The sequence below is a fragment of the Rhipicephalus microplus genome, chromosome 6, assembly GCF_043290135.1.
Source record: "Rhipicephalus microplus isolate Deutch F79 chromosome 6, USDA_Rmic, whole genome shotgun sequence".
Taxonomy (NCBI): Eukaryota; Metazoa; Arthropoda; class Arachnida; order Ixodida; family Ixodidae; genus Rhipicephalus; species Rhipicephalus microplus.
In genome coordinates, this window is record NC_134705.1 from 186,369,370 (window position 1) to 186,393,275 (window position 23,906).

General features: G+C 46.9%; 2 protein-coding genes across 2 annotated transcripts; one reads left to right on the forward strand and one right to left on the reverse strand.

Annotated features, from left to right (window-relative positions):
* Nucleotides 1-224: 224 nt before the first annotated feature.
* e(r) (enhancer of rudimentary) lies at nt 225-6,809 on the forward strand. Its single transcript, XM_037418418.2, has 3 exons — nt 225-366; nt 2,018-2,223; nt 6,256-6,809. The coding sequence occupies exons 1-3, from the start codon at nt 364-366 to the stop codon at nt 6,356-6,358; spliced, it is 312 nt and encodes a 103-aa protein (XP_037274315.1). The 5' UTR covers nt 225-363; the 3' UTR covers nt 6,359-6,809.
* Nucleotides 6,810-10,271: 3,462 nt separating this feature from the next.
* Nucleotides 10,272-22,670, reverse strand: LOC119167011 (uncharacterized). Its single transcript, XM_037418417.2, has 6 exons — nt 22,634-22,670; nt 19,125-19,570; nt 17,905-18,021; nt 15,191-15,399; nt 12,560-12,648; nt 10,272-10,383 (listed from the first exon to the last, which is right to left on the reverse strand). The coding sequence occupies exons 2-6, from the start codon at nt 19,243-19,245 to the stop codon at nt 10,365-10,367; spliced, it is 555 nt and encodes a 184-aa protein (XP_037274314.1). The 5' UTR covers nt 19,246-19,570; nt 22,634-22,670; the 3' UTR covers nt 10,272-10,364.
* Between the last annotated feature and the right edge of the window lie 1,236 nt (nt 22,671-23,906).

The following is a 23,906-nucleotide window of genomic DNA, read 5'->3' on the forward strand; positions in this document are numbered from 1 at the left end:
CAGCTTTGAATACGAAGTGTAGACCCATCGAATACCTTCACAACGTATAAACCAGTTTATTCCCCTCATCGATTAGCGGTAGCACTGTTGGTTTTCCCGATTTTTGTCGCGTCGTCTGCTACTGAAAAGGGTTAACATCGAAAACAGAGGATAAGCGCCTGCAAATGCCAACAACCCGGGAGCGTCATCACCATCATCGATTTCGTGTGCGCGTGCGCCGAGTTCGTGACGCGATAATCGTCGTTTGTGGACGCGAGTGTCGTGTTCTCTGCAGCCCGTGTTGTTTTTATTTCGTCGATTTTTTTTCATTCGTCCGAACCGCATAACCGCCGGGCTCGTCGAGTCGCCAACGGCCTGGCAATCATGGTAAGCCTTAAATAATGGTAACGCTGCCTGGGATTATTGTCGTTAGTTGTTGCACCCGTGCCGAGATGAAACTGCGTTGCCAAGGTGCGGCGAGCTTGAGCTAAGCCTAAGACGCTTGCGTTAATAACCTTTTAATATTGCGAAGTGTGCCATTATGAAACTCTCCCGTGTCTTTGGTGCTTTGTTATAAAGTGCTGTCTTTCTTTCCTGAAGTGCGTACTTTGCGAGAGCGCGTAAAGTTTGTCGGAGCGACCATTTGTATAGCCTAAACCGGCGTTCGTGGGTCCCGGTTTTGCTTTCCTCTATCCATGAGGTTTCTGCGTAGCAACGAGCGAGAAATTCTGTTGTGCGCTTCGGTTTGCACTTGCGACAGTCTTGAACATACGTGCCTTGGCCGAGCCATGTCTCTGGTTGATCTAGTTAAGCGCGCTCAAAAGATATCTGATGCGCTAACGACCGGCGTTCGATTTATTGACCCTGAAAGAAGCGACCTTTCCAACTTTTACGCGTCTTGTGACATAATGGCATACGTTACATTGGTACGATCTGGGCTGTAGCCAGCCTCGTACTCCACGTAAGGACCCCTATTATGTAGTTTTTTTTTTTTACCAGTACAACAAAAAACGGTAGGCGCACCGGTTTTCAAGTTTAATAAGCGCTGAGAAGTAACCCATCAGTATACCTGCCGAAACGATTCGTGGAAGCAAGTGTACATTTGCAAAATTAACTGCGCATTCGTGCGCAATTATACCTTGCAATTAGTTAACTTCGACCACAAACTAGCAGACCATTCATTCCATTCAAATAGCCGTCCCTGCCTTTCCAGTCACTTTTTACACAGTAGAACTCGGGCGCAACATTCTGGCACTTGAATAATAGCCGTGCGGGGCGCTCCCGTGGAAGGCGCAAGAATTGACCGAAAAAAGCTGCCGTTTCTAGAGTTTTAATGGGAAAATATCCTCGCGGGAAAAACTTTGCCGATTTTCGGAAATCGTCAATTCAACCGTGAAGTCTGGCAAAAGAAACAACAATGGAAGTCTGGCAAGAAACAATATCTAGTTGATAAGGCAGCTTCGCTTTTTCAAGTTAGGTTTGCCTCCGCATCCAAGTCAACATCCCCTTGAAGTTCAATCGGTTCATTACAGAAATGCAGCCCTTAGAGTGAGTGCATTTTTCTTACTACATAAAAAGAACCTTCAGGACCACAGTTTGCAGTTAAACTGCAACAACAGGCATAATAATAAGATTGGAAGATAGCGTAATTGGTGAGTGAACAGTGGTAACTGATAATCTAGTTGATACAAAAGGAACACTAAAGTGAAGGATGATTTTTCTGGTGTTATAGGAAATGTGCATTGGGGGGAGCTGGTGGTGCTGCAGTGTGGGAGTAAACGAAAAGAAATGGCGGGCTCCGTGTAGCAGCCCACCCATGAGAGGAAACATATCAGGTTCTTAGCAGCGCTTCACGATGAATTGCTGCGTCGTAAACTGTGCCAATAACTATAAAAACCGTGGCACTCTTCGCCGTAGTCATTCTAATTTTTGGGCTTCTTTTAGGCGAATTTGCTTGCTAGCCCGCTACTATGTGGCCACTTCGTTCTGCAGTGCACATAAAAGTACCTGGCTAATGGTTGGTGGCCCTTCTTTCCAGTCTCACACCATCCTGCTAGTCCAGCCCGGGAAGCCGGAGACCCGCACCTACTCGGACTACGAGTCGGTGAACGAGTGCATGGAGGGAGTGTGCCACATATACGAGGAGCACCTGAAGCGGCAGAACCCTAACACGCCCTCCATCACCTACGACATCAGCCAGCTGTTTGACTTTGTGGACCAGCTGGTGGACCTCAGTTGTCTCGTGTGAGTGTGTGTCTGTATCACGGAGGTGCACTTTCTTTTACAAAAACGTGGTTCGTGCGGTTTAGCATTCCAAAGAGGCTATTTGGGCAATAGGAGGCTCCGGAGTTTTTCCAAAAGAGACACTAAAGAGATTAACTATTTTTGCCGTACTATTGTTTTACTTTTTAGCAATTGCAAAACTTCAACGCTTACTGCTAGAACACACTTTTAAGGAAGCAAATGCACCATGAAAGGCTGCAGCACACATTAGAGATGGGGTGGAAGGAAGAGCACACAAGACGTACCACTGACCTTGTGTGAATCAGCTCTATGTCTTGTGCGTTCTTCCTTCGTCCCTGTTTATATGTGCACTGTAGCCTTTCGTGATGCATTACCATCTTACCCGCCAAGCCATCCGCTAATAGAAAATGCAGGTAGCAACGCCATCGTGAAATTTCTGTGCCAAACTACGTAAACTCATAGATTTTGACAGTGTATACTATTTTCTACGGACATAGTTCCTAATCGGTAAAAAGGAAGCACATTGACCTTTGCAGGGGGCCGTAAATGTAATTTTTGGAGCCAGTGTCACCAAAATCGGACACATGAATCCGTGACATAAATCGCACAGATGTTGGTGTGAAATTTAACAATGTAACTTTGACCTTGTTTTTCTTCTTTATTAGTAAAACTTGATTTTATTGATATTAGCTCTGAGAGTACGCTTTATTAATCTGAGCCCATTCATTGTTCAACTTTTGTGTCCCTTTAACGTGGGCTCGCGTCACCCAGTACACTCGCCCCTAGTGCGTTGCTTTTATCGAAGTGTGACTGCCATAGCTCAAATCCAACTCTCATTTTTTGGGCCTGCAGCCAAGTACTATTACGTTCGAGCCACTATACAACCTTCTTTTACAAGCTTTATGGGCAAATGTCACAGTGTGGGGTCTGAAAGAGCAACTCTTGGGGCATTAAACGCAGTGCACATCAAAGTGTAATGAAGGCAAAGGCATTTATTAACCACAATTACACAACGGCAAACCTGCGAGACAAATGTTGCTAATAAGCACAGTAACATGCCAAATAACACAATATAATACCAATACTAGACACACTAACCCCCGAATGCAGAGATGTTACTTGACTCGTACTTGACTCGTTCTTGACTCAAGACAGTCTTGCCGGTCACCATAAATCGTTCTCGAACTTGCGGATGACTTGAAGGCGACTTAGCTCGGTCGAAGTCAGGGCAAGTTTCAAGTCAGCTGCGGGGCTAGCTTGAAAGCGACTTCACGCGTTATTCCAACATGGCCACCTCTCGAATGAACGTCGCGTGAAAAATGGCCGCTTTTGAGATTGCTTGCCTCGCCATAAGCGTAGCATTTTTTGAGGCGCACTGCCTGCCGAAGATTCTTGGAACCGCTTTACATGACCAAGGAAATCCGATGGAGTTGTACGACGAGCAACAATTCCACGCTAGGTACAGATTCACGAAGAACGCCGTGGGGCAGCTGCTCGTTATGTTGCCGCTCCGTGAAAGTGGGGACAACCAAAGACAGCCCGTGCATTCAGTGTTACAGCTACTGATGGCTCTCAGGTTTTACAGCGCTGGCACATACCAACCAGTCACCAGAAATTTCGTCCGCATTCCGTAGTCGACAGTGTGCCGTGCAGTCGGAAAAGTTACGCTACTCATCGCAAAGCACCTGTACGCGATGCTGGTGCGCTTTCCGCAGCCGGCGGACTGCTATGAAGTGGCTGAGTTCCCTTGCGTTACAGGTTGTGTCGACTATCCACACGTGCGTATTAATAGCCCCTGTGTCGACAACGCCGAAGTGTTCCGTAACCGCAAAGGCTATTTCTGTTTTTCTATAACACGATGACACTTTCCGTCTCTTTCGGTAAAAAAAAAATGACTCGGTGCTGTGTCCGTGTGCCTCGTCTATCCTTTCGTCCTGTCTCGGGCGCTGTTTCTCGCTCAGAAAGGCATCGCTTGTAGCACAACGCTACGTAAAATTACACACACGCACAAAAGAGGTGCCCCTATCACGGGTTTTTTTATCCGCGTCACCATCATGCAGCGATGCATTGCTGCACTCCGCGAGACAGAATTCTGCTGAGGGCAATCTCCTGACCCCCGCTTTTTCTCTTGTTTACCAAGCTCAACAAAAAGATACGAATCACATTTGTTCCCAGAACTTGTTTTTTTTTTTTTTCGTATTAACTGCGACCTAGCCCATTACAGGCATGCACACGGGCGAACAGAAAGGCAAATACCGTGAAAATCGCGTCACCTCGTGAGCCAGGTCAGCACAAATACATGCCATGGCGTTCGATTGAGGAAAAAAAAAAAATGAGGAAAAAACCCAACGCGATGCTTGTTTCGCCTCCAAACAAGCAAACATGGAGAAACGCACCACATTTGGGTGGCCACTAAAACCAGCGGACAACGAACGCTTTACAGAAGCAACACTGCGCATCGCTGTGGTGGCAGGCACCACGTGCCGCTCGTTAGCCATAAAATGGCAAGAATATGCTTGTGGCCCTTCGTTTTTATAGTTATTTTAAAACGTATGGTCTTTTTTTGGTGTAATGCATGCCTTACGCGAACAACTTCATCAATACCCTCGTTAGCAGGCAAGCAGTGTGTTTCTGCTTTCAAGCTCGTTCTTGACTTGACCAAGCAAGACAGCCTGAGCATCTATGAAACGCGAAGGCTGACTTGGGCGTTTTGAAGTCCGCTGCTTGCTTCGCGCCGACTTGCTCAAGTTAAGTTGAAGTCGCGAGCCAAGTAACATCTCTGCATTCGGGGGTAACATAACGCACATAATGTGCGCCAAATGTGGAGTTGCCAGTGTTCGACTCACCGTGGGACTCTTGGTATGAACTACAATGGCAGAGTCTGAGCAAGATTTTCTGCTCCTTTTGGAGTAAGCATGTTGCAATGACACAGTGGGAGTCGAGCGTTCCAATGAGAGAGCGAGATGCAGAGACCCTCATGATGCCAACATCAAGGTGGCAGCAATCTAAATAAACATGTCACGGGTTTGTGTTGGCTGGTTGCTGGCACGTGCCTTGAGCTTGTACTACCTTCTAATTCTTCCTTTGTGCCTGTGGCTTTGCGTGTGCTGACTGCGCTGGCTGTCAAGGCAACGCCTACTCACGCGAAGCGGTTATGTCACAGTTTTGCATGTTCATGTGGCCAGCTGTGTTTGCCTTACCTCCGGAACTGCTCTCGACGAGCTCGATGCTCTTTGAAACAGAAACAGCGACTCGGCGCTCTAAAAAGATCTATAAATAAATCAATGCCACACACTCACGCAGACAAGATTTCTAGCCGTGATTAGTTGGTCATGAGCTACCTATTGCAACAAAAAAAAATAAGTGACATTTTTGTGTCAGTGCTCCTTTACTGGTTTAGATTTCGCAACTGCAGAACTAACGTAGCTAGTCGCTGGGTGACACTTGCTATACTTAAAACTGGTGTTTCGTGAGCATTTAAATTGATGTTGGAGAACCCCTCCCCCCCCCCCCCCCCACACACACACACACACACATTTTCCTGGTGCCAAGGGACTCGGGATTGTTGCTGAAGTCAACACTTCAATGGGGAGGATCTTGGATTTGCCCTTATACGCTTGTGTTGTCGATACATTAACTTTATGGACATGTCTCAGATTACTTTTGATCGTGTTAACTTTTGGTTCACTTTTGTTAGAGTTGAAAGTTGACATAATTGGATACAACTGAAGTCCACATCATTTCCTTTCAAAGGCATATGCACACAAGCCTGCATGGATGGGTGCACACACCAAACTGATGTCTTGAGCTGGACAGCCAGTGGCTCTGCCTTCGTAAAACACTGCTAAATGCATGAGCAGGACCATTTCTTTAGTTGCGGGAGCCAATAGACTGGCCCACTTCACTCATATGGGCATGAGGGCCTCTATGTACTTTTTACGTTGTGTCTGACTCTATAGTACATAAAATCAGTAAAGCAGGGTCTTTCGTTACTCTAAGCCCCCCCACCCCCTTCTGTTTCAATTTGTGCAGATACCAGAAGTCAACAAACACATACGCGCCATACAACAAAGCCTGGATCAAAGAGAAGATCTACATCTTGTTGCGGCGACAGGCATCAAAGAGCCAATCGTGAGCGGCGGTAGGAGTCTCCTATGCCCTCTCATCTGGCCTGCAGTGAAGCCAGCTGTCAGTTGGGTCTCTTAAGGAAAAAAAACATGGCTGTTACTGTTGCCCAGATTATTATGAATATGGTGATTCTGAGTCTCGTCACCCCACCCCCCAGCCCGCCACATCTCTTCCATAACTATTTTAAGCTTACAAAACGTAAGGTGTGAGCAAGCACCTCTTCATCGTTCTTTTTTTTCTCTCTCTCTCATTTGCCACAGTCAGCTGTTTGCATTCATCCTCTCGGAAGTGTTGTCGCATTTCGACACGGCAGACGCCGTTGCCACCCGTTTCCAAGTCATCTTGGCTAGGAAGGAAGACACTATTTATCTGTGTGTTTCACCCCTAATGTGCACGTGTCGTGCAAGTTTCAACTTGTAAAATAAATGTAAAAAAGTGTTGTGTGATAATGTGCCGAAGCTGACTGCCTCTTCATTCCTGTCGCCTCATGGGGTGGTCAGACGTGCAGTTGTGCTGCTTTATGTTGTGGGTTCAATGCCTGGTTGCGAGGTTTCATTGCGGTTGTAGCCAAGTGTAAATAAGGCTTGTATAGGTTGGAGGGACACTGAAGATGAATTACTTTGTGCAGTACCAAAGCAAGTAACAAAAAGTGCTTTGCATGGAACGACTCACAAGTGAACACAGGACGAGCGTCAGCAACTTTTACAATTTTTGTGTAAGCAGCGTGCTCCTTTCAAAAGTGCGGCTTCTGCAGTGAGCGAAGTGGTCTTCGTGCTCTCTTACTTCAATACATACTTGTGGTGAAACTTGAGTCAAAGACTTGCAAATCACCAAGACCACAAGATAAGTGTGGGCAACCACGCCCTGCGGAGGCACATGCATCTAACACACGGGGCAACGAACTTCATAGCGCGCCCTGTGGACACTTTGCTCCATCTTTCCAGTGAAACAAGAGCAGGCGAAGTCGTCAATCTCTGAGTAATGCTAGCAATATATGGTGGCTATAAATAGCTTGTTGTTAGGGAGCTGAACAATGTATGCCAGTCGTTTCGTGCTGCCGAACAAGAGGTCGTTGGTTCGACTCCCGTTGACGGATCTTTTTTTTGTTTGTTTGTTTCTTTTTTTTTGCAATTTCTTTACGTCGTAAATGTGTCGGAAACGTCAGTGGAGCCGTATTGTGGACTGCAGCATAAAATTTTCATGTTAAAAGCCAGTATTGCCCGAAGAAGTTGCTTGGTAAGTCGGACGAGATGTTAAAAAGAGTTCTTATGGTGACACAAGTTCGAAATTCCCTGTAGCAGCACTTGTTTGAACCCATTTTGTCTTGGTAAGTCTTAATGTTGACCACGAAAGAGCCACGGAGGAAACTTCCCTATCATAAAAATATAGACTAAAAGCTATTGCTATTGTTCTATATTGGATTGGCGATGCGCTAATGCCTGGGAAACTGCAAAGAACAGCAAGAGTGCTAATGCAGTGTGTTTTGTTGACACATTGCCTGACATAAATATAAAATTCCAGGAGAACGTGGTAATGGAGAATTCACTTGACCCTGCCAATGTGACGTCCATCACGAAATGGATTTTAGCAAGAGATACTTTTATTGCTGGTTCACTGACGTAAGTTTGTATCTTTGACCGGCGAAACGTGTCAGTGATTGATTTAAATAACTTTACATTAAAATAAGTTTATTATACGTCATTCAGCCATCAATGATGCATAATAAGGTTATCTGCGGCTGAAATGATTACGTGATGGAGGTCACAAAAATGTAGGGTCGGGTGAATTCTTTTTCCGCGTGCTCTTTGGATTTTATTTGTCAGGCTGCGCAATAACAATAAAACTTCGTCCGGTGTTCTTCGTAGCATTTCCTGATAGTAAGGCCCATCGCAAAGCCGTCGAAGTATGGAAAATTTATCTTGAAGCTGGTGCGTTGCTAAGTCATGTCGGCTGTGTGATGACAAAACCACGTCCAAGATTCAAGACGCGCCTCATGAAACGCGAAAATTGATCGTTGGTGGTGTCAACACGAGTGATGCAAAACATATGTCACGCGATGATGTCATAGATCGCCAACATCTGCTACGTAATTTTGGCGTAACGTGACGTCATCGCGCTTAGCTAGTCTAGAAGGTGTTGGCTCAACGCGGGCCGACGCTTTGCCTGGTTTTACGCCAGTGCGAAAACAGGCGAGGCAAGGCCTCCGATCTCGAAGGCTGTGTGTAGCCACGTTAAGTACGGAAAGTTTGTGGAGGGGACTCAGGGAAGGTGAACACATTGATGAGTGCGGCGAGCTGGTAAAGATGCATAGCTTCGAAATCTTAGCGCCAAAAAATACGGGGACAAAAGGAAGAGACGTGTACAGCATGTGTGCAATGTTGCGCTCATGTTCTCTACGTCTCTTCCTTTAATCTCCGTCTTTTTTGGCGCTGAAAAGATTTCGAAGCTATTAATACATTGTCTAAGAATAAAGACGATGAGTTAGCCTCCGAGTAGCACGTCTTAATTGGGCGGTTGCATAAGGCTTTCTGCGACTTTTCATTTATGTCCTTTAATAATCATATGTGGGGTTTAACGTCCCAAAACCGCGTTTTAATTATGAGAGACGCCGCTGTGGAGGGCTCCGGAAATTTTCACCATCTGACAGTACACGAGTCTCTCTACCCATCAAGGGCATCGACAGGGGGGGGGGGGGTGCAAAAGGGGCACTTGCCCCCTTTGCACCCCCCCCCCCCCCCCCTCTCAAGCAAGCCCCGACTCCTTCGTGTCCTTCTTGTCTCTGTGTCGTCGTTCTGTTATCGCGCTATAACTATCGTCCTGACCTAACGTTTCCTAGCTCGCCCATGCTACACCAGTGCCCTCCTCCTCGACCACCCGCGATGCAACACTGTTTTGCACCCACGAAGAGAAAATTCTGCCTGCGACCATGCTATTAATTCGCCTCTACCGAAATGCGACTGCAGCGCCGGAATCGAACCTGCGACCTTCCGGTTAGCAGCCGCCGGGTACCTTAGCCACTGATCCACCGAGACGGACTGACAATCAATAGTGAGGCTAGTGGTTGGGATTACAGGCAAAAAGATAACATAATAATAATAATAATAATAATAATAATAATAATAATAATAATAATAATAATACTTTATTCTGGCATGTGTACACAACAGTTACATGCCACCGAGATGAGGCAAAAGGGAACAAACGATACTGTTTCCTGACTAGGCCTACATCCCGGCTCGTAAACAAAAAAAAAAAGGAGTGAGACATATACTCGTGTAAACGGTTTCGTGAACAAAAAACAAAAAAAAACAAAAACAAGGACAGAATAGAATGAGTGAAATAAAATTACGGGCAGTTTGGACTGCAGTGAAACCTGGGCCCGATGCCGTTCGTACTCCCCGTTGACGGACACGTCTTGGTTCGAGAGGAACCTCGGACTACAGTTACAGTGAACTAGACCTTCTAGTTCACTGTACTACAGTGTAGTTACGCGCGATGTCACCGTTGGTGGGCGTGGCTTCGCCACTGCGCAGGCGCGGCTTGTCCAGGTGGTGCGGTATGATGTCCCTAGATGACGCGATACTTGCTTACTCTTTCTTTTTTCTCTGTGGTTTTCTCTACCCTAGTGGTTATATGGTGCTCGACTGCCGACCCGCAGGTCGCTGGTCAGAATCCTGGCCTCGGTGGCGCATTTTCGATGGAGGCGAAAACTTTCGAGGCCCATGTGCTTAGACTTGTGTGCACTTTAAGGAATTGGGGAGTTGGAATTCCGGGACCCCTCCACTACCTCGGGAAGAATTTGTCTTTCTTTCCCTCTTGCCCGCACTTGGCTCTATCGACCTGACTTTCCCGTGTTTTGCACGTAAGTGGGCGCACCGATTCTATCGTGTGACAAGTAGAGAGACTAGGACCTTGGTAGGTAGGTTTGTTAAATTATTTATTTTTTGGTGTAACGGGGCTTCGCTCCAGGAGCCTCCAGCAACTGCACCAACTGGTCGAGGTCGACGATCGGCTCATTCAACTTCCCGGTCCCTGCGGAAACGAAAAAAAAATGAACATCTCATTGTCTGATAATTATTCCTTCATCCATGCCTGACAACGTCCGCAGCCATCTTGCCGACTCTGATTGGCTTACGGGCCCACGATGTGCCCTCAGCTGATTGACCAGAAACGCAACAATATAGTGATATTTTGGCAAGCTTCGAAACTGCACCGCTATGTCAAATGCTGACTAAATGGTCCTTTAGCTCCGCGTCGGCCAGCAACTGACGATTATTATGTATAATTTATTGGACTTTAATGTCTGAGCACTTATTTATTCATTTACTTGTTTATACAGATACTGCTGGCTCGATAGACAAGTTATAGAAGGAGTGGGTACATCAGACAGTAAATTAAACAACATACAATGCATAAAAACAGATTAGAAAATGTGGTTAGGTAATTCCCAATCTGCTTGCTCCCTTGGCTTTTACCACAAGTAAACATCTATAGGTTTGCAGCTGATGTGCCAGTTGTCACGTGATCGTAGAGAACGGTGGCGATCTTTGGGCTGAGCGGAGCCAACGCGCCGCTACGATGCTACAAGCGCTTCAGTATGTCGACGGCGCCTACACATGTTTACTAGCATGGAGTAGGTATATATATGAAGTGAACTAATCGGAATAACGGCGTAACGTGTCGGTGGGTGCTCACACCCCCTGTAAAGTCGTTTGCGTCTCGTGGCGTACCCGTTTCGTGCATAGGCAGCATTTCGGGTGCACCACTATCCAGCGGTAGGCGGTCTTGTGCTCGCTAGTGTTTATTACCACCGTCAGCATCATAGAGTTTCATATGAATATGAAACTCTATGATCGGTATCATTCATGGTTAGCGTGGTAACGCCGGCAGTGACGCCTGGCGGAAAGCTTGGTTGGCGGCACTTGAGGGATGAGCGTGTGGCTAGGGTGGATAGCCACCCAATTGGTTCTTTACTCTATGGCCGCCCTACGTGTGGCGGTTTGAGCGTTGTCGACGCCGCCTTGTGTTGAGTGTTGTGGAATATTGTGTAAGGTTGTTTTAGCGCGTTGATCGCAACTTATGTACTTCCATTCGGCTGACGATATCATCGTTGAAAAAGCAGTTTAAATGAATGTGTCGTTGGTTTGGGTCCGACCGCGTCTACTGTGTGCGTGTTCCGAGAGCGTGCCTCATTTGCGAGACCCCACACGTGTCGCTCGCTGTCTTTTAGTTCGCGTGGTCCAGACCATAAGAGCACTTGCCTCCCGTTATCGCTATCTGAAGATGAAACGTGCCACGGGAAAGCTTCCGTCAGGTAAGCACAGCAGGTACGGGCGTACTGGCTCTGCTGATTGCATGCAACAAACCCCTTCACTTGCTACCCGCGATAATGCAACAAGGAACCGTGCGAAGAATACTGCTGGAAGATTCGGAAACGCTAGTTCCTTGCGACACTGCACAGGACAGCGTGCTACGAGGACTGCGACGCCAGCTCGCGGCGGGCGTTATCGATGAAGACACGCCTACGGAACAAGCAAAAACCAGATGACCGGGCGTGTGAATGCGCCTCTTGTTCTTCTTCCCAGCGATAACTTCCTTTCCGAGAAGTCTGATGCGGCAGATGTGCGAGCATCTTGTCTCTGCGCTCTTCGAAGGCGGGAAGGCACAGCGAACATGATATACCAGGCGCGTTGAAACCCGCAAGCGCCTGGTTTATCTGTATCTGCAAAACCTTTACTGGAGATCCCCCCATTACGCTGCTCTCTCTGTCTCTCTCTCTTTTCTATCTTTTTTTGTCTCCTTTTGCGATAGCTATAGCACTCGCTATCACCGTTTTCGAACGCCTGTAGAAAACAACGCGCAGTGCGTGTCCGATGACGTCTGGCATGGTCGTCTCGACACGACCGTTCGTGTTCCCAAGGCCGTCGAATCTTGGCAGACGGGAGTTGATGCGCGGATTCAACTTTTAGCCTAAAAAGAAGAAACGATAGATCTGGACGACATTTGGGACGAAGGATGGTGTGCCCTAGAGGCCCAATCTCCGACAGTTATGTGTGACTCTGGATACGGCGGTGGGGGCCTTGTACGGGATATCGCTGCTGGCGGGCGAGTGTCGGTTTGCACGCCAACAGGAACCCGAAACCCGAGCAGAACCCACACGTGTGACGTCAGTGGTGGGGGCGGCACGGCCTAGTTTACCACCACTCACAGAATCTCGACGGGGATCATGACGCAGGCGATGGGTGTCTTGGTGGGGCCTTCCTTGTCGTAGACGTACACGGCGACGTCCACCTTCACCTGCAAACGGCAAAGAAAGAAAGGGAAAACAAATTAGTTCAGTCGGATGAACGGCGACGTGTTTAGTTATACAGTGACGTCATCGGGGGGCCATATTCAGTTTTCGAAGAGCTCGCTTTGCCAACGCGTGATTGGGTGACGTCATAATCGCATCGCAGCATAGAGGATGGAACAAGGAGTATTAAAGAAAAATTGCTGGAGTGGAAGCTCCCGCAATGCCTTGCCAGCAGACGTGAAGACATCTTTTTGCCACTGCCAAGTAGGCGGAAACAGGCTCTTTTCTGGTGGTGCCCGCTTAAACATCAAATGGCTTTGATATGTTATGTAAATGCTACGTTAGTTCTATATTAAAAGATTGTTGTTCCCGACGAAATAACACACAGAAACGAGTATAAATGACCGAATCTTCAAGGAACTTTGCCTCCAATTAGAGGCTCACTAAGAAAGACTAGTAACTGTAAGACGCACTTGGAGCACTATGTTACCAGAAAAAGTTCACACATTAAAGTTGTTGGGCTTGCAAGGGAAACGCTTCGTTTTTTAATCGCTGAACGGTGATAATTTATTACGCCCCTAGCAAGATGGCCGCCATCTTGCCAGTGGAACGGCTTCACTCCTGGGCAGTCATTTCCACTCCAGCAATCCAAGTGACCAATCGCGTGCCTGCTGTCACCGTGACGCAGCACCACATACGCGATACGAAAATTCCGCACACTGGCTGCATCCGATATGTTGTGCATGAGCGGCGAGATCCTCCGCCGCATACCTGACGAGAGATCTTGTTTCGGATGTCGGCGCAAGATTGCGCGAGGACGCCTCTTCTCTGACGCGCGCGCTTCCGGCCACCTGTCGTTGCTGTGCGCGCGTTCCGAAAAATAAAAACCGCGGTCGGGTTGATGCCTATTGTTTAGCACAAGAAGCGCGTGATAAGCTATAACCCGTATTCTAGAACGTCGCTTCACTCAACGCTTCACCTTAATTTGACAAAGCCGATGGCAGCGCTGTCTCTAGGCCCGGAAAGTCACTGCATATGAGCGATAATCTGCTGCGATTCTTGAGTTGCGCAGCGTCACTTTGAGCCGAGCTGTGGCGCAGTGCTCTGTGAAGTGAAGGGTGAAAGTCGAGTCGAGGAGTGTTTGTGAATAAGCTGTAAGTGCACAACTGTGCGTGGTCGTGGCCAGCAGTGGCGTAGCCAGGGGTGGGGTTGGGCTGTTCAACCTTTTCTCCCGAAATTTTAAAACATTTTTCTTGTACATCACGCGCACATACAAATCCATGCACGAACATACATAACGTATGGTTGAACTCACCCCCCCCTCCCCCCGCAAAAAAAAGTTCCGGTTACGCCCCTCGTGGTTATTTCTGGAAGCATATGTCCTCCGTAAATGTACCTGCGTGCAACGTCATTACCATCGTGATTGACAGCCTATTTTGTGTCGACAGCAAGACGAAGGCCTCTCCCAGTGATTTCCGAATCGCCCTATCCTACTGTGTGAGCCGATTCCATTTTATCTCTGTGAACTTCCTAATTTCGTCACATACTTCATCTAACTCTGCTGGTCCACCAGGCTAAACGTTTGTGAAAATGTGTTGTCTTTTTATTCCCTATTATATATATATATATATATATATATATATATATATATATATATATATATATATATATATATATATATATATATATATATATATATATATATATATATATATATATATATATATATATTGAGACCCCCTTTAGGCTGTCTATGGTTTCAGTTTGAGTTTATTCAACCGCGTGACAAGTACACGAAAATACATTGTATACGTGGTTTGGTGCGAAGGGAAAAAAGCTGCATTTCACAGCTTGACTGGCCCCTTCACCCATAAAAAATCTAAAGTACAAATTTACAAAAATTACTGGCAGTGGAAAGCGACAATACAAAAAGAAACACGCATGTGTGCGTGTGTATGTAATATATGTCGTAGAAACTTGTTGGGCGAGTTGACTGGTTATATAACATGCTGATTTTAGCGCTACAAACGTCGTACACACATAAGCGTGCGCAGGGGTCTCCTTTAGGGGGGGCGGGCGATGGTTCATCACAGCACTTACTATGTCAATTCATTGAGCTGACTTGGCTTCCCCCCCCTCCCCCCGTCCCTATTATGTCTCTGTATGGGGCTGGCATTGCACACCTCATAAAAAAGAACGAAAAACAAGCGAGTGAAAGACGGGCATCAAAATGCGCAGCCAACACCACCTATAATGCAGGCGCATCATAGCAGCCTACGTCACAGCCGATATCCCAGCAGCTACGTAGCATGTCCGGTCGTTGGTTATGGCTGTGCGCGCTATGTCAGTTCATGTAAACGCTGGAAGCCACTAACGTGCTATGTAAGCCACCGCTGTGCAGCAACGATACCGACTCGGGAATCCCAACAGATACGAGAAGGGCGCCGCCCTTTTCACATTGCTTCCGAGAACGGCCGCTGCGAATCACTGCCGACGTAGGGTGCGAGGCTATCCGCCACGCGCTCGCGTGCTCGAACACGATAGTACCTTTGGAAAGAAGGGCTTGACGAAGAAGGCTCCCGTGTGCCGGTACGTGTGTCCCCCGCGAAGTCCCCGGTCGGCCTGGGAGCACTTGACGTCGTCGTCGACGGAAGCCGTCGAGTCGCAGATGCTGGTCTCGCGACCGTACGGCACCATCACCTTCTCGAAGAGGCCGTAGATGCGCCGGTAGATGCCCCGCGTGGCATTGTGCACTTCTGCAAAGAAAGAAAAAACAACAACATCCAAGCGTTTCTAGTACAAGCTTCGTTGTATAATAATAAAGATTGGTGCGGTACAAATAGCCCAAGGTTTCTGTTTTTCTTCACAGTGTTCTAAAGGTCATGGTCCTCTATGACCGGTGTTCTAATGGTCATGGTTCTCGTCTTCTGACCCAAAGTTCGCGCGATCGAATCACCGCTGCGCCGCCCACGTGTCAATGGATTGCTTATATTTAGATGAACATTAAAGAACCAAAAGAACCACAGGTGATGGAAATTTCCCTTATGCCCTGTGCGTGGACCTTCTAAACATTGTCGGGTCATACTGCCATTGATCCATTACCTATCCGATATAGGCCTTGCCGGAAGGCTCTAATTATACGATGTCTCACACAGCAAAGCCTTGATTTAACTGATATCCTAATGTAAATAGTTATATCAGGTTCACTAGACCACAACCTTTTTTTTTCTTTCATATCTTTCTTATCTCTCGGCTGAAATCTTTGTGTCCCCTAGCTTCCCCATCCTTTTACAGAGTAGCATGCCAGCGTTATATAGACGCCGGTAAAAATTCCTGTTTTCTTAATAAAGAGTCTCTCTCCCTCTCCAGAGCCCACCACTACGTCATCCCTCATATTCATATCGGGGTTTTTGGGACGTGAAAGCCGAACGATTGTTATTGTAAATTATACACTTCTGTCCGCGTCAACCATGACAAACTTTCTAAAATGTATCGAATTGGTGGACCAGCTGTGCCATTCTTTCCCCTTCGCATAGTCTGATGTATCTATGTATGTATGCATGCAGCAGTATTAACGTATGTATGTATGTATGTATGTATGTATGTATGTATGTATGTATGTATGTATGTATGTATGTATGTATGTATGTATGTATGTATGTATGTATGTATGTATGTATGTATGTATGTATGTATGTATGTATGTATGTATGTATGTATGCGTGTATGTATGTATGTATGTATGTATGTATGTATGTATGTACAGCCGTACCGCAGACGGCTCGCGATAGATATATGAATATACATGGATAGATGGATGATAAATTCGAGCATACCCTTTGAATCGGGCTGATGGTGACTACCACAAAGCTCCTAATATTCGTGTTCTGTGCTTTGTATACTAATAAGTCGTTAACTTTTATTTTCCCTTTCACGGTTACTAAAACTTATCAATTCAGTGTGTTCCTAGTTTTTTACCACCGGTGATGAGGTCTACTGTTTCCTTTCTCAGATTTATGAAAACTGCTTTTGAAGCCCAATATGTCGGGAAGACTTACAGGAATGTTTTGTCTTGGGGGAAACCAACGACAAGTGAGTTCCTTCAGTCGGGCATGAAGGCTGGGAACATGTGCATTTTGTTTTGAGTGCTCCTGATGCCACGCCAGCTTTCTTGATTAGCTTTATCAAGCCGTAGAACTTTCGCCTTTCCCTCCAGTTCGTCATTTTGCACCTTATGCATGTAGTAGAGAATGTAGAACATTTTGATTGATTGATTGATTGATTGATTGATTGATTGATTGATTGATCGAATATCGTGACATTCAGCTAGAATATATGCTGTATGGTTTCTGCGTGTTTACCGCACCGTGTTCGCGACAGGAATTTGCTGAAAACCCGACAGCAATCTGTCGGACAAATAAAAAGAGGGCATTGACCTCGTTGTACCAGACCTCTGAGTCCCACTTCTACATGGGTTGCTTAGTTATCATTCATAACGTTTATTGGCTTATAAAAAAAAGAGGGAGTGCAAGAATTAAGATTATTCAAAAAGTGGCCACCATGGCGAGCAATCAATCCATCGCATTTGAACTCAGATGAGCGACGCGGTAGTCTTTAAACGACCATTGCCTTGCTGGCCCTGCAGCCTCGCCGAACTTTGGTGCACGTGGGAAGCTGACAATGCATACCACTGACAACAGTGCAGACTAACTGCACAGTTTCAACAGAGTGTTATCTTGTTTGCTACACCGAGAGGTCAGGCACGTGGATAAAACGACAAGACATATGTGGGCACAACGATAAAACCATAAGGCAGAGCTCGCGGGCGTGGGTTCAGTTTTCTGTTTCGGCAGTTGTACTTTGATGGGGACGAAATGCAAGGACGTCCGTGCACTTTGGTTTATAACTGCACGTCAAGGAACCACAGGTGGTCAGAATGAACCAGAAGTGCCTCCCAATCACGTCGTGGTTTCGGCGCGTTCAAGTCATCATGATCGTCAACGTGTCCTTCTCTAAATGATCTACAATCCTCACTGTCTCGCGTAACCTGATTTAGTTCCTTGCCTCTGGGCTTCCTATTCTCACTCGCCATTCTCGGCCACGTTCCTCACCTCTCGACACGTTCATTCTGTCTTTCTAGTTGACCACCAGTTATCTATACCGTTCCTCTGATTACATTACCAGTCCTGGCTTCGTAAGGGGTCCACCAAGCTAACTACTTCTTGAAATTATTGACAAGAAAACAGGGGGCGTATACGTACGGAACTGCATCTCAAGCTTGGCCGACGTGTTCCTGTAGAGTGGACACACCTCAAGACCCTCGCATCCTCCCAGGCGGGCCAACGCGGGCGCACCAGGATCGCCCTTCTTCCATGTGCCTACGTCGAAGACGACAAGAGATGCAGGACGCTGATTCACGCGCCAACGTTGGCCTAGTTCAACGAAAAACGCGAACCCCTAATGGCTTGCCATTCTATATTATAACTTGTTTTTCCCCTTCTCACGAAGTAACCTGTACAGAATTGCGAACAGTGAGAGCAATAGACCGTGAAATGTCTCCTGCTCCTGCCTACAGGTCTTTAACCATGCATGGACGTCCCGTTCTGTAACTTTTCGTAATACATCATGTAGTATTTTCAATATAAGAACGCACAGAATGAATTAAACATTGTCGCATACGATCTGGTGAGCGTCATCTTCGCCCAGAAGCCTTGGTGACTTCCTCACTCCAGGTATAGCCATGTCTTGTCCACGAGCTGAAGATGATCCTTGACATACAGCGTTAATTACGTACAGTGCCTTTGGAGTTCACGCAGTTCACTTTTCTGTGAACGTGCATGAATTAATGTCCAGCAGATAGCAACATGCTAATACTCCGTATTCAGAACAAAGCACCCGCACTAGAATGGTTCCATAAGAGATATGTTCAGTCAATTGTAATGCGGCGCATCGCATTAGCGAAGGCAGTTGAACAGTCAGGAATGAGCAGTTACGAAAAAAAAGTGGGCAGTTTGGGAATTTCGGCCCCCGAGATTGGGCGTGTTTTCAAGTTGCGCTGACGATATCGACAAACTTGATAGCCTGTTGTATGGGTCAATTAGCGTAAAAATATTTATTAGATCAAGTGTTAAGGTTTATTACAACATCTTAAAGTTGTACTCTGCCAATGATGTTGACTTATCTTCTTGTACCTGCAGTTATAAGCATACATCACGAACCTTTATGATGGACGTCTTCCTGAAACAGGAGGTATGAGGAACAAGAGCGTTCATCGTCTGTCTGCCGCTCGCAGCATTAACAGAGAGAAAAGATGTTCTTAAGCATCGTTACCATTCTGTCTTTATAGTACCATGCATAGTCATGCTCAGCGTCCAATCCTGCCTATACATAGGTGCCTACGGCGGCTACAGTGATCGACACAACAATGACAATCTAGATACCGTGGACAGGTGTACGAACAAACGTAGGGGCGGTCGCTTACAGTTGTGAAAGGGCCTGAAGGGAACTTCTTCGGCGGCGGCGGCGTCCTGTGCTCGCGACGAGGAGACGAACAGGACGAGGATGGCGACTACGGCCGGCAAGATGTGGCGTGTCGACAGCATGACTGGCTGTGCGGGAAGGATGGTTCTTGAAGTGGTGTTACCGAGAACGCCGACGACTTAGTGGAATCTGTCGAGCAGATGCCGTCTCTCAAAGGGATGTTCGATAGCAGAGACGCACGCACCGCCAGTCAGCTTGACGGCTACCACTGGAGTATCAGTGCTCGACTGGACTGTCGACCCACTGACGACCGCAGGATATGTGGGCCCTGCTTATCGCACTAGAGGGTTTCAGAAAGAGGGGGAGAGACGCCGGCCCAGCGTACGTGATGACGTTGCGGGTGAGGGGTTTTCACGTCGACGTCTCCCCGACGTCTTGTGAGGTCCTCTGCAATCGGGAGAGGAGAAGCGAAACATGAGCGCGGCCACCGAGCTAAGAAACGGGACACCGAGGTTCAAGGTTCGCATCTACGCATCCTCCCGCCCGCCCAGCCGACGCAGCCACGCACGCCGAGGTCGTGCCGCGAGGGATATGGTGTTGGGGTGCGGTTGTTTGCGGGCGTTCATTATTTGTGTGCAACAGACGCGAGGTCTCGCTAAACCACATGACTACGCGTTGCACGGTCGGGCGCGCGTTGTGGGACACTTGACCCGCTGCATGCAACGACCGCATGCTACAAGTTAACAGATTTCATCAGGTTCATAGTCGTCTTTCAGAGAGCATCGCGCAACGTGTTCGTATCCTGGTGAGCTCGTGATCGGTTCGCGCGAAGGTCGCGATTTTTTTGTAATCGGTCGATTTTAGGCAGCAGCGGTGTCAGAATATTTTTTTTTCTTCAATGGTGGGGATTAGGGGGTAGGGGCACCCATGAAAAGTTCAGGCCTTAGGGAGAGGATGGGGGCAGGACTTACACGTTACAATGTTTCCTCTTTTGGAAAGGTTAAGCAAAGACAAAATTCCCCCCCCCCCGTGCCCCCTAAAGCTGCCCCTGTAAATTTTAAGACGACATATCGGAATCCTTGTGAATATCAGAATTGTAAGAGGAAACCATATCGACCTTCACAAGTAGATCAAAAGCCTGCGAGAAGGTGGGCAGACTGAGTTACAGCGGAACCGCATGACACGCGATATGAGCTTATTCCCTATTACACAGTGACTGTTAGAAAAAGAAATAGTGGGGAGGGGCGGCATGTTCATTGAATTTACCCCGAACGCCCTAGTCTTTCCAGTCCAAGCCACGGTGTCTTTCAAGAAACAGGGAGCATTACAGGCTCAACGAAAACAAGTGCTACAGACTGATGTCTCTGTTTCTGTTTGCACAACCTCTGAGGCACGAAGCATTTCCATCAAATCGGCTCGCACCTTTGCTTCAGATTTACGCGTCATATATTGACTCCGGGATGATCGCAGGGGCCGCTCCGGCAAGAGGCACGGGGTGGGAGGGCGTGGACACTCTTACGGTAACGCACAGAAAGATGCACGCACGAACATAAGTAAGATATCACAAATCTTTCAACAATAGGTGTCGCCAGAGCCAACGTTTTGGCAAGCAGACTTGTCTTTGTTGCTGCCTTGGCAAATGCATGTTTGATAGAAACGGCTTCAGTGAGGTTACCTGTCATGGGCGCCGGCAAAAGGGGGGGGGGCTGAAGGGTCATTTGACCCCCATCAAGCCATTGATCCATCAAATTCATCCATCCATCAAACCACTGACCCACCACCTGAGCACCACCAGTATACTCTACTTCACCGCGATGAAACACCGGTTAGCATCCCCTACCCCCTAAGACGGAATCCTGCCGATGACCATGCTTCAAGAATCCATCGATTTAAGCTTCCACCTACAGTGAGCTTCTGCCTCATATCAAACGCAGTCAACACACACACACAAACAAGCGCATATATACTCATACTCACACGCATAATTAATTCTACGCGTATACACGTGTTCATCATCTTGTCCGTCTCTCTCTCTCTCTCTACTTCGTCTTTCCTTTCGGTGTCGAAAACACGTCTTCGACGAACCTGGTGCAATGACGTTCTGCGAATGACCGAGTTTTGTTTTCTTTCTTTTTACCGACGACGATTGCGCATGTACGCGTCGGGGTGACCTCCGATGAAGAAAGGTCACCGCCAGAGACGACCGTGGCCCACCTAGACACCTCCTCCCCGCTGGCAGACATCTCGATTTCTAAGAAAAGCAGCCCCTCCCCTCTTTCGTCTTGTCCTCCCCCCCCCCCCCCCGCATACCTCACAAGCCCTTGCGGGAAATACTGGAAAGGAAAGGTAATAATTAGACACAGTTGTGATTTTACTGAACTCTTGTACATTGGTGAACACTACAGTGTCTCAGCAGCAACGGTTTACCGTACGCATATATCTATACAGCAATGGTCTTTTAGTAAGTAAGGGAAATGAACCGGGTATTTCAAAAAATAAGTGCCCGAAATTCTCAAAATTCAGAGAAGGGCGATATTTTTCCGCTGCCTTCAGAATTCCTCTTTTTGTAGGGATGGGTATTTTAAGATCGCTAAGGACATAGGATGGGAATTTTAAGATCGCTAGGGACATAATTTGTTACTATAGTTAAAAAATAGTTAAATCAACTTTTTAATTACTTCAGTTAGACGGTTATGTGAAACGGGAGAATCGAAGTTATTCATGATACCAACCCATCACAGCTTTGAGATATAGGAGACGCCATTTCAAGTAATTACTATGGCGTTATGAGCTACATACAAATTGAACGGCGACAGCCGTTAAATTTGTTGCTGTCCCACATGATGTTTTTTTTTTCAACGAACTAAATATACCGGCTGCGTGCTAAAGGAAAAGTCAGTCGAACTCATTTTTGAATTTTCAGGAAAATATATGGCAGAAGCACACATCTGGTGTGTCGGTTCAGGTTTCGTTATTGAATTTTGTTAAATTTCATTACTTCGCAGTTGTTACAGAAACCACTTGAGGTGAATAAACACATCTACACGCAACAGAATAGACAAGCATTGAAGAAGTTAAATGTCCTATGCTAAGACTCAACTAATTCTTATGTATAATGTCTGAAAGATAAATCTAAAAGGTAGACACTAGTAGCCACCCCCCCCCCCTTCCCTGTCTGAAAACAAAGAAGGACAGGGCCTCCTGACCTGAAGTGACTTTACCCTGACCCCCCTCCCTCGATTCGGGCCAGTGATAGCCAGCCAACTTTGCACGTCACACACTATCGACTAATCTTGCCGATCATGTGACGCATGTGGAAGGCTGCCTGTGCAGCATGCACCCACCTACCCTAGCCTCGGCTGTGTGCATTCTCCCCCACCACCCACCCCTCGCGAAATGTTCTGCAGACAACTTTGTATATACATAGCAAGCGTTATTCCGTAACGCTCCTTACGCAGTGCCTCTACGAAACAGCGAGAGTATAGTGCATAGCTTCCCCATTGTACGCACCAGGTGGACCGAGTTCTTGGCAGGTACACGGCGAAGGTCACCCTGGCCTTTGTTCTTGTACGCCAAGTCACTGTGGCTCACACCCACTGTAGGGCACTGGCCCAAAATCAGGTGACATTACACGTTTATGCACGATAACTTAAAGGGACACTAAAGCGAAAAAAAAAATTACCCCTTTGTATTCACAAATTACACTCTTATAACTCTGATGCCAATTGTTTCACCATCATAGAATTGTTAGTAGAGTGGGGCGAAGCTGCGAAGGGTTTTATCGGTAAACCGTGAATCATCCGTCTGTCCGTCTATCTATCTATCTATCTATCTATCTATCTATCTATCTATCTATCTATCTATCTATCTATCTATCTATCTATCTATCTATCTGTTTGTCTGTCTGTCCATCCGTCCGTACGCACTTGCCGCCGAGTGAGTCATCGAACTAGGTGGTCACGTGCGAGCTAGGAGAGACAGACCCACGGCTTTTGGAGCTTCGCCCCTGAAAAAGCCAGGTCAAAGTTCCGATTTTAAATTTCGCACCGAAAACACCCCACGTGATGCCACAAATTTTAATGTGTACTTCTCGCATTTTTGGCTTCGTTAGTTCCGAGAAATTTTGTGAAGCTTGGTATGTCGAGTGCTTGGCCACCTCAGAGGACGACGTACTTCACTTTTACTGATCAGGACCTCGGAGACGTCGTCATAAATCTACGAGGTAGCGAAGTACGTTTGGCGCGGAAATTTCAAGATGGCGTCACCGCCTGCATTTTTTTGCGCGCTTTCTCGATTAGCATGACGTCTTTTCATGACAAAAAAGAAGTGGTGATGTCGGAAACACTTACTTGCAACAAACAAACAAACAAAAATAGGAAGTGGGAAAAGTAATTTACTAATATGAGAAAAATCGTCTCTTTTGTTTCCCTTTATGAATAGGGTACTTTATAGAACAGAAAAACTGTGATATAAGGGATATTTAAGGACACGACCTAAAATAATAATAATAAATCAGGAAGTTTGCGGGTATAAAGTGGAAGCAGCAAGTGCAGGGCCAAGTTGACCTGGCGGATCACGGGAGAGGCCTTTGTCCTGCGGTGGACGCAGTCAAGCTGATGATGATGATGATGATGATGATGATGATGATGAACAAAAAAATTCAGGAAAGCACGTTGCTCCCACTTGGTTACTTTTGCGTCATGTTGCGCTAAGTGACCGCGGTTTTATGGTCAGCACACAGTTATGAACCGACTGGCCCAACACCAAGTACTTCTTCGTATTC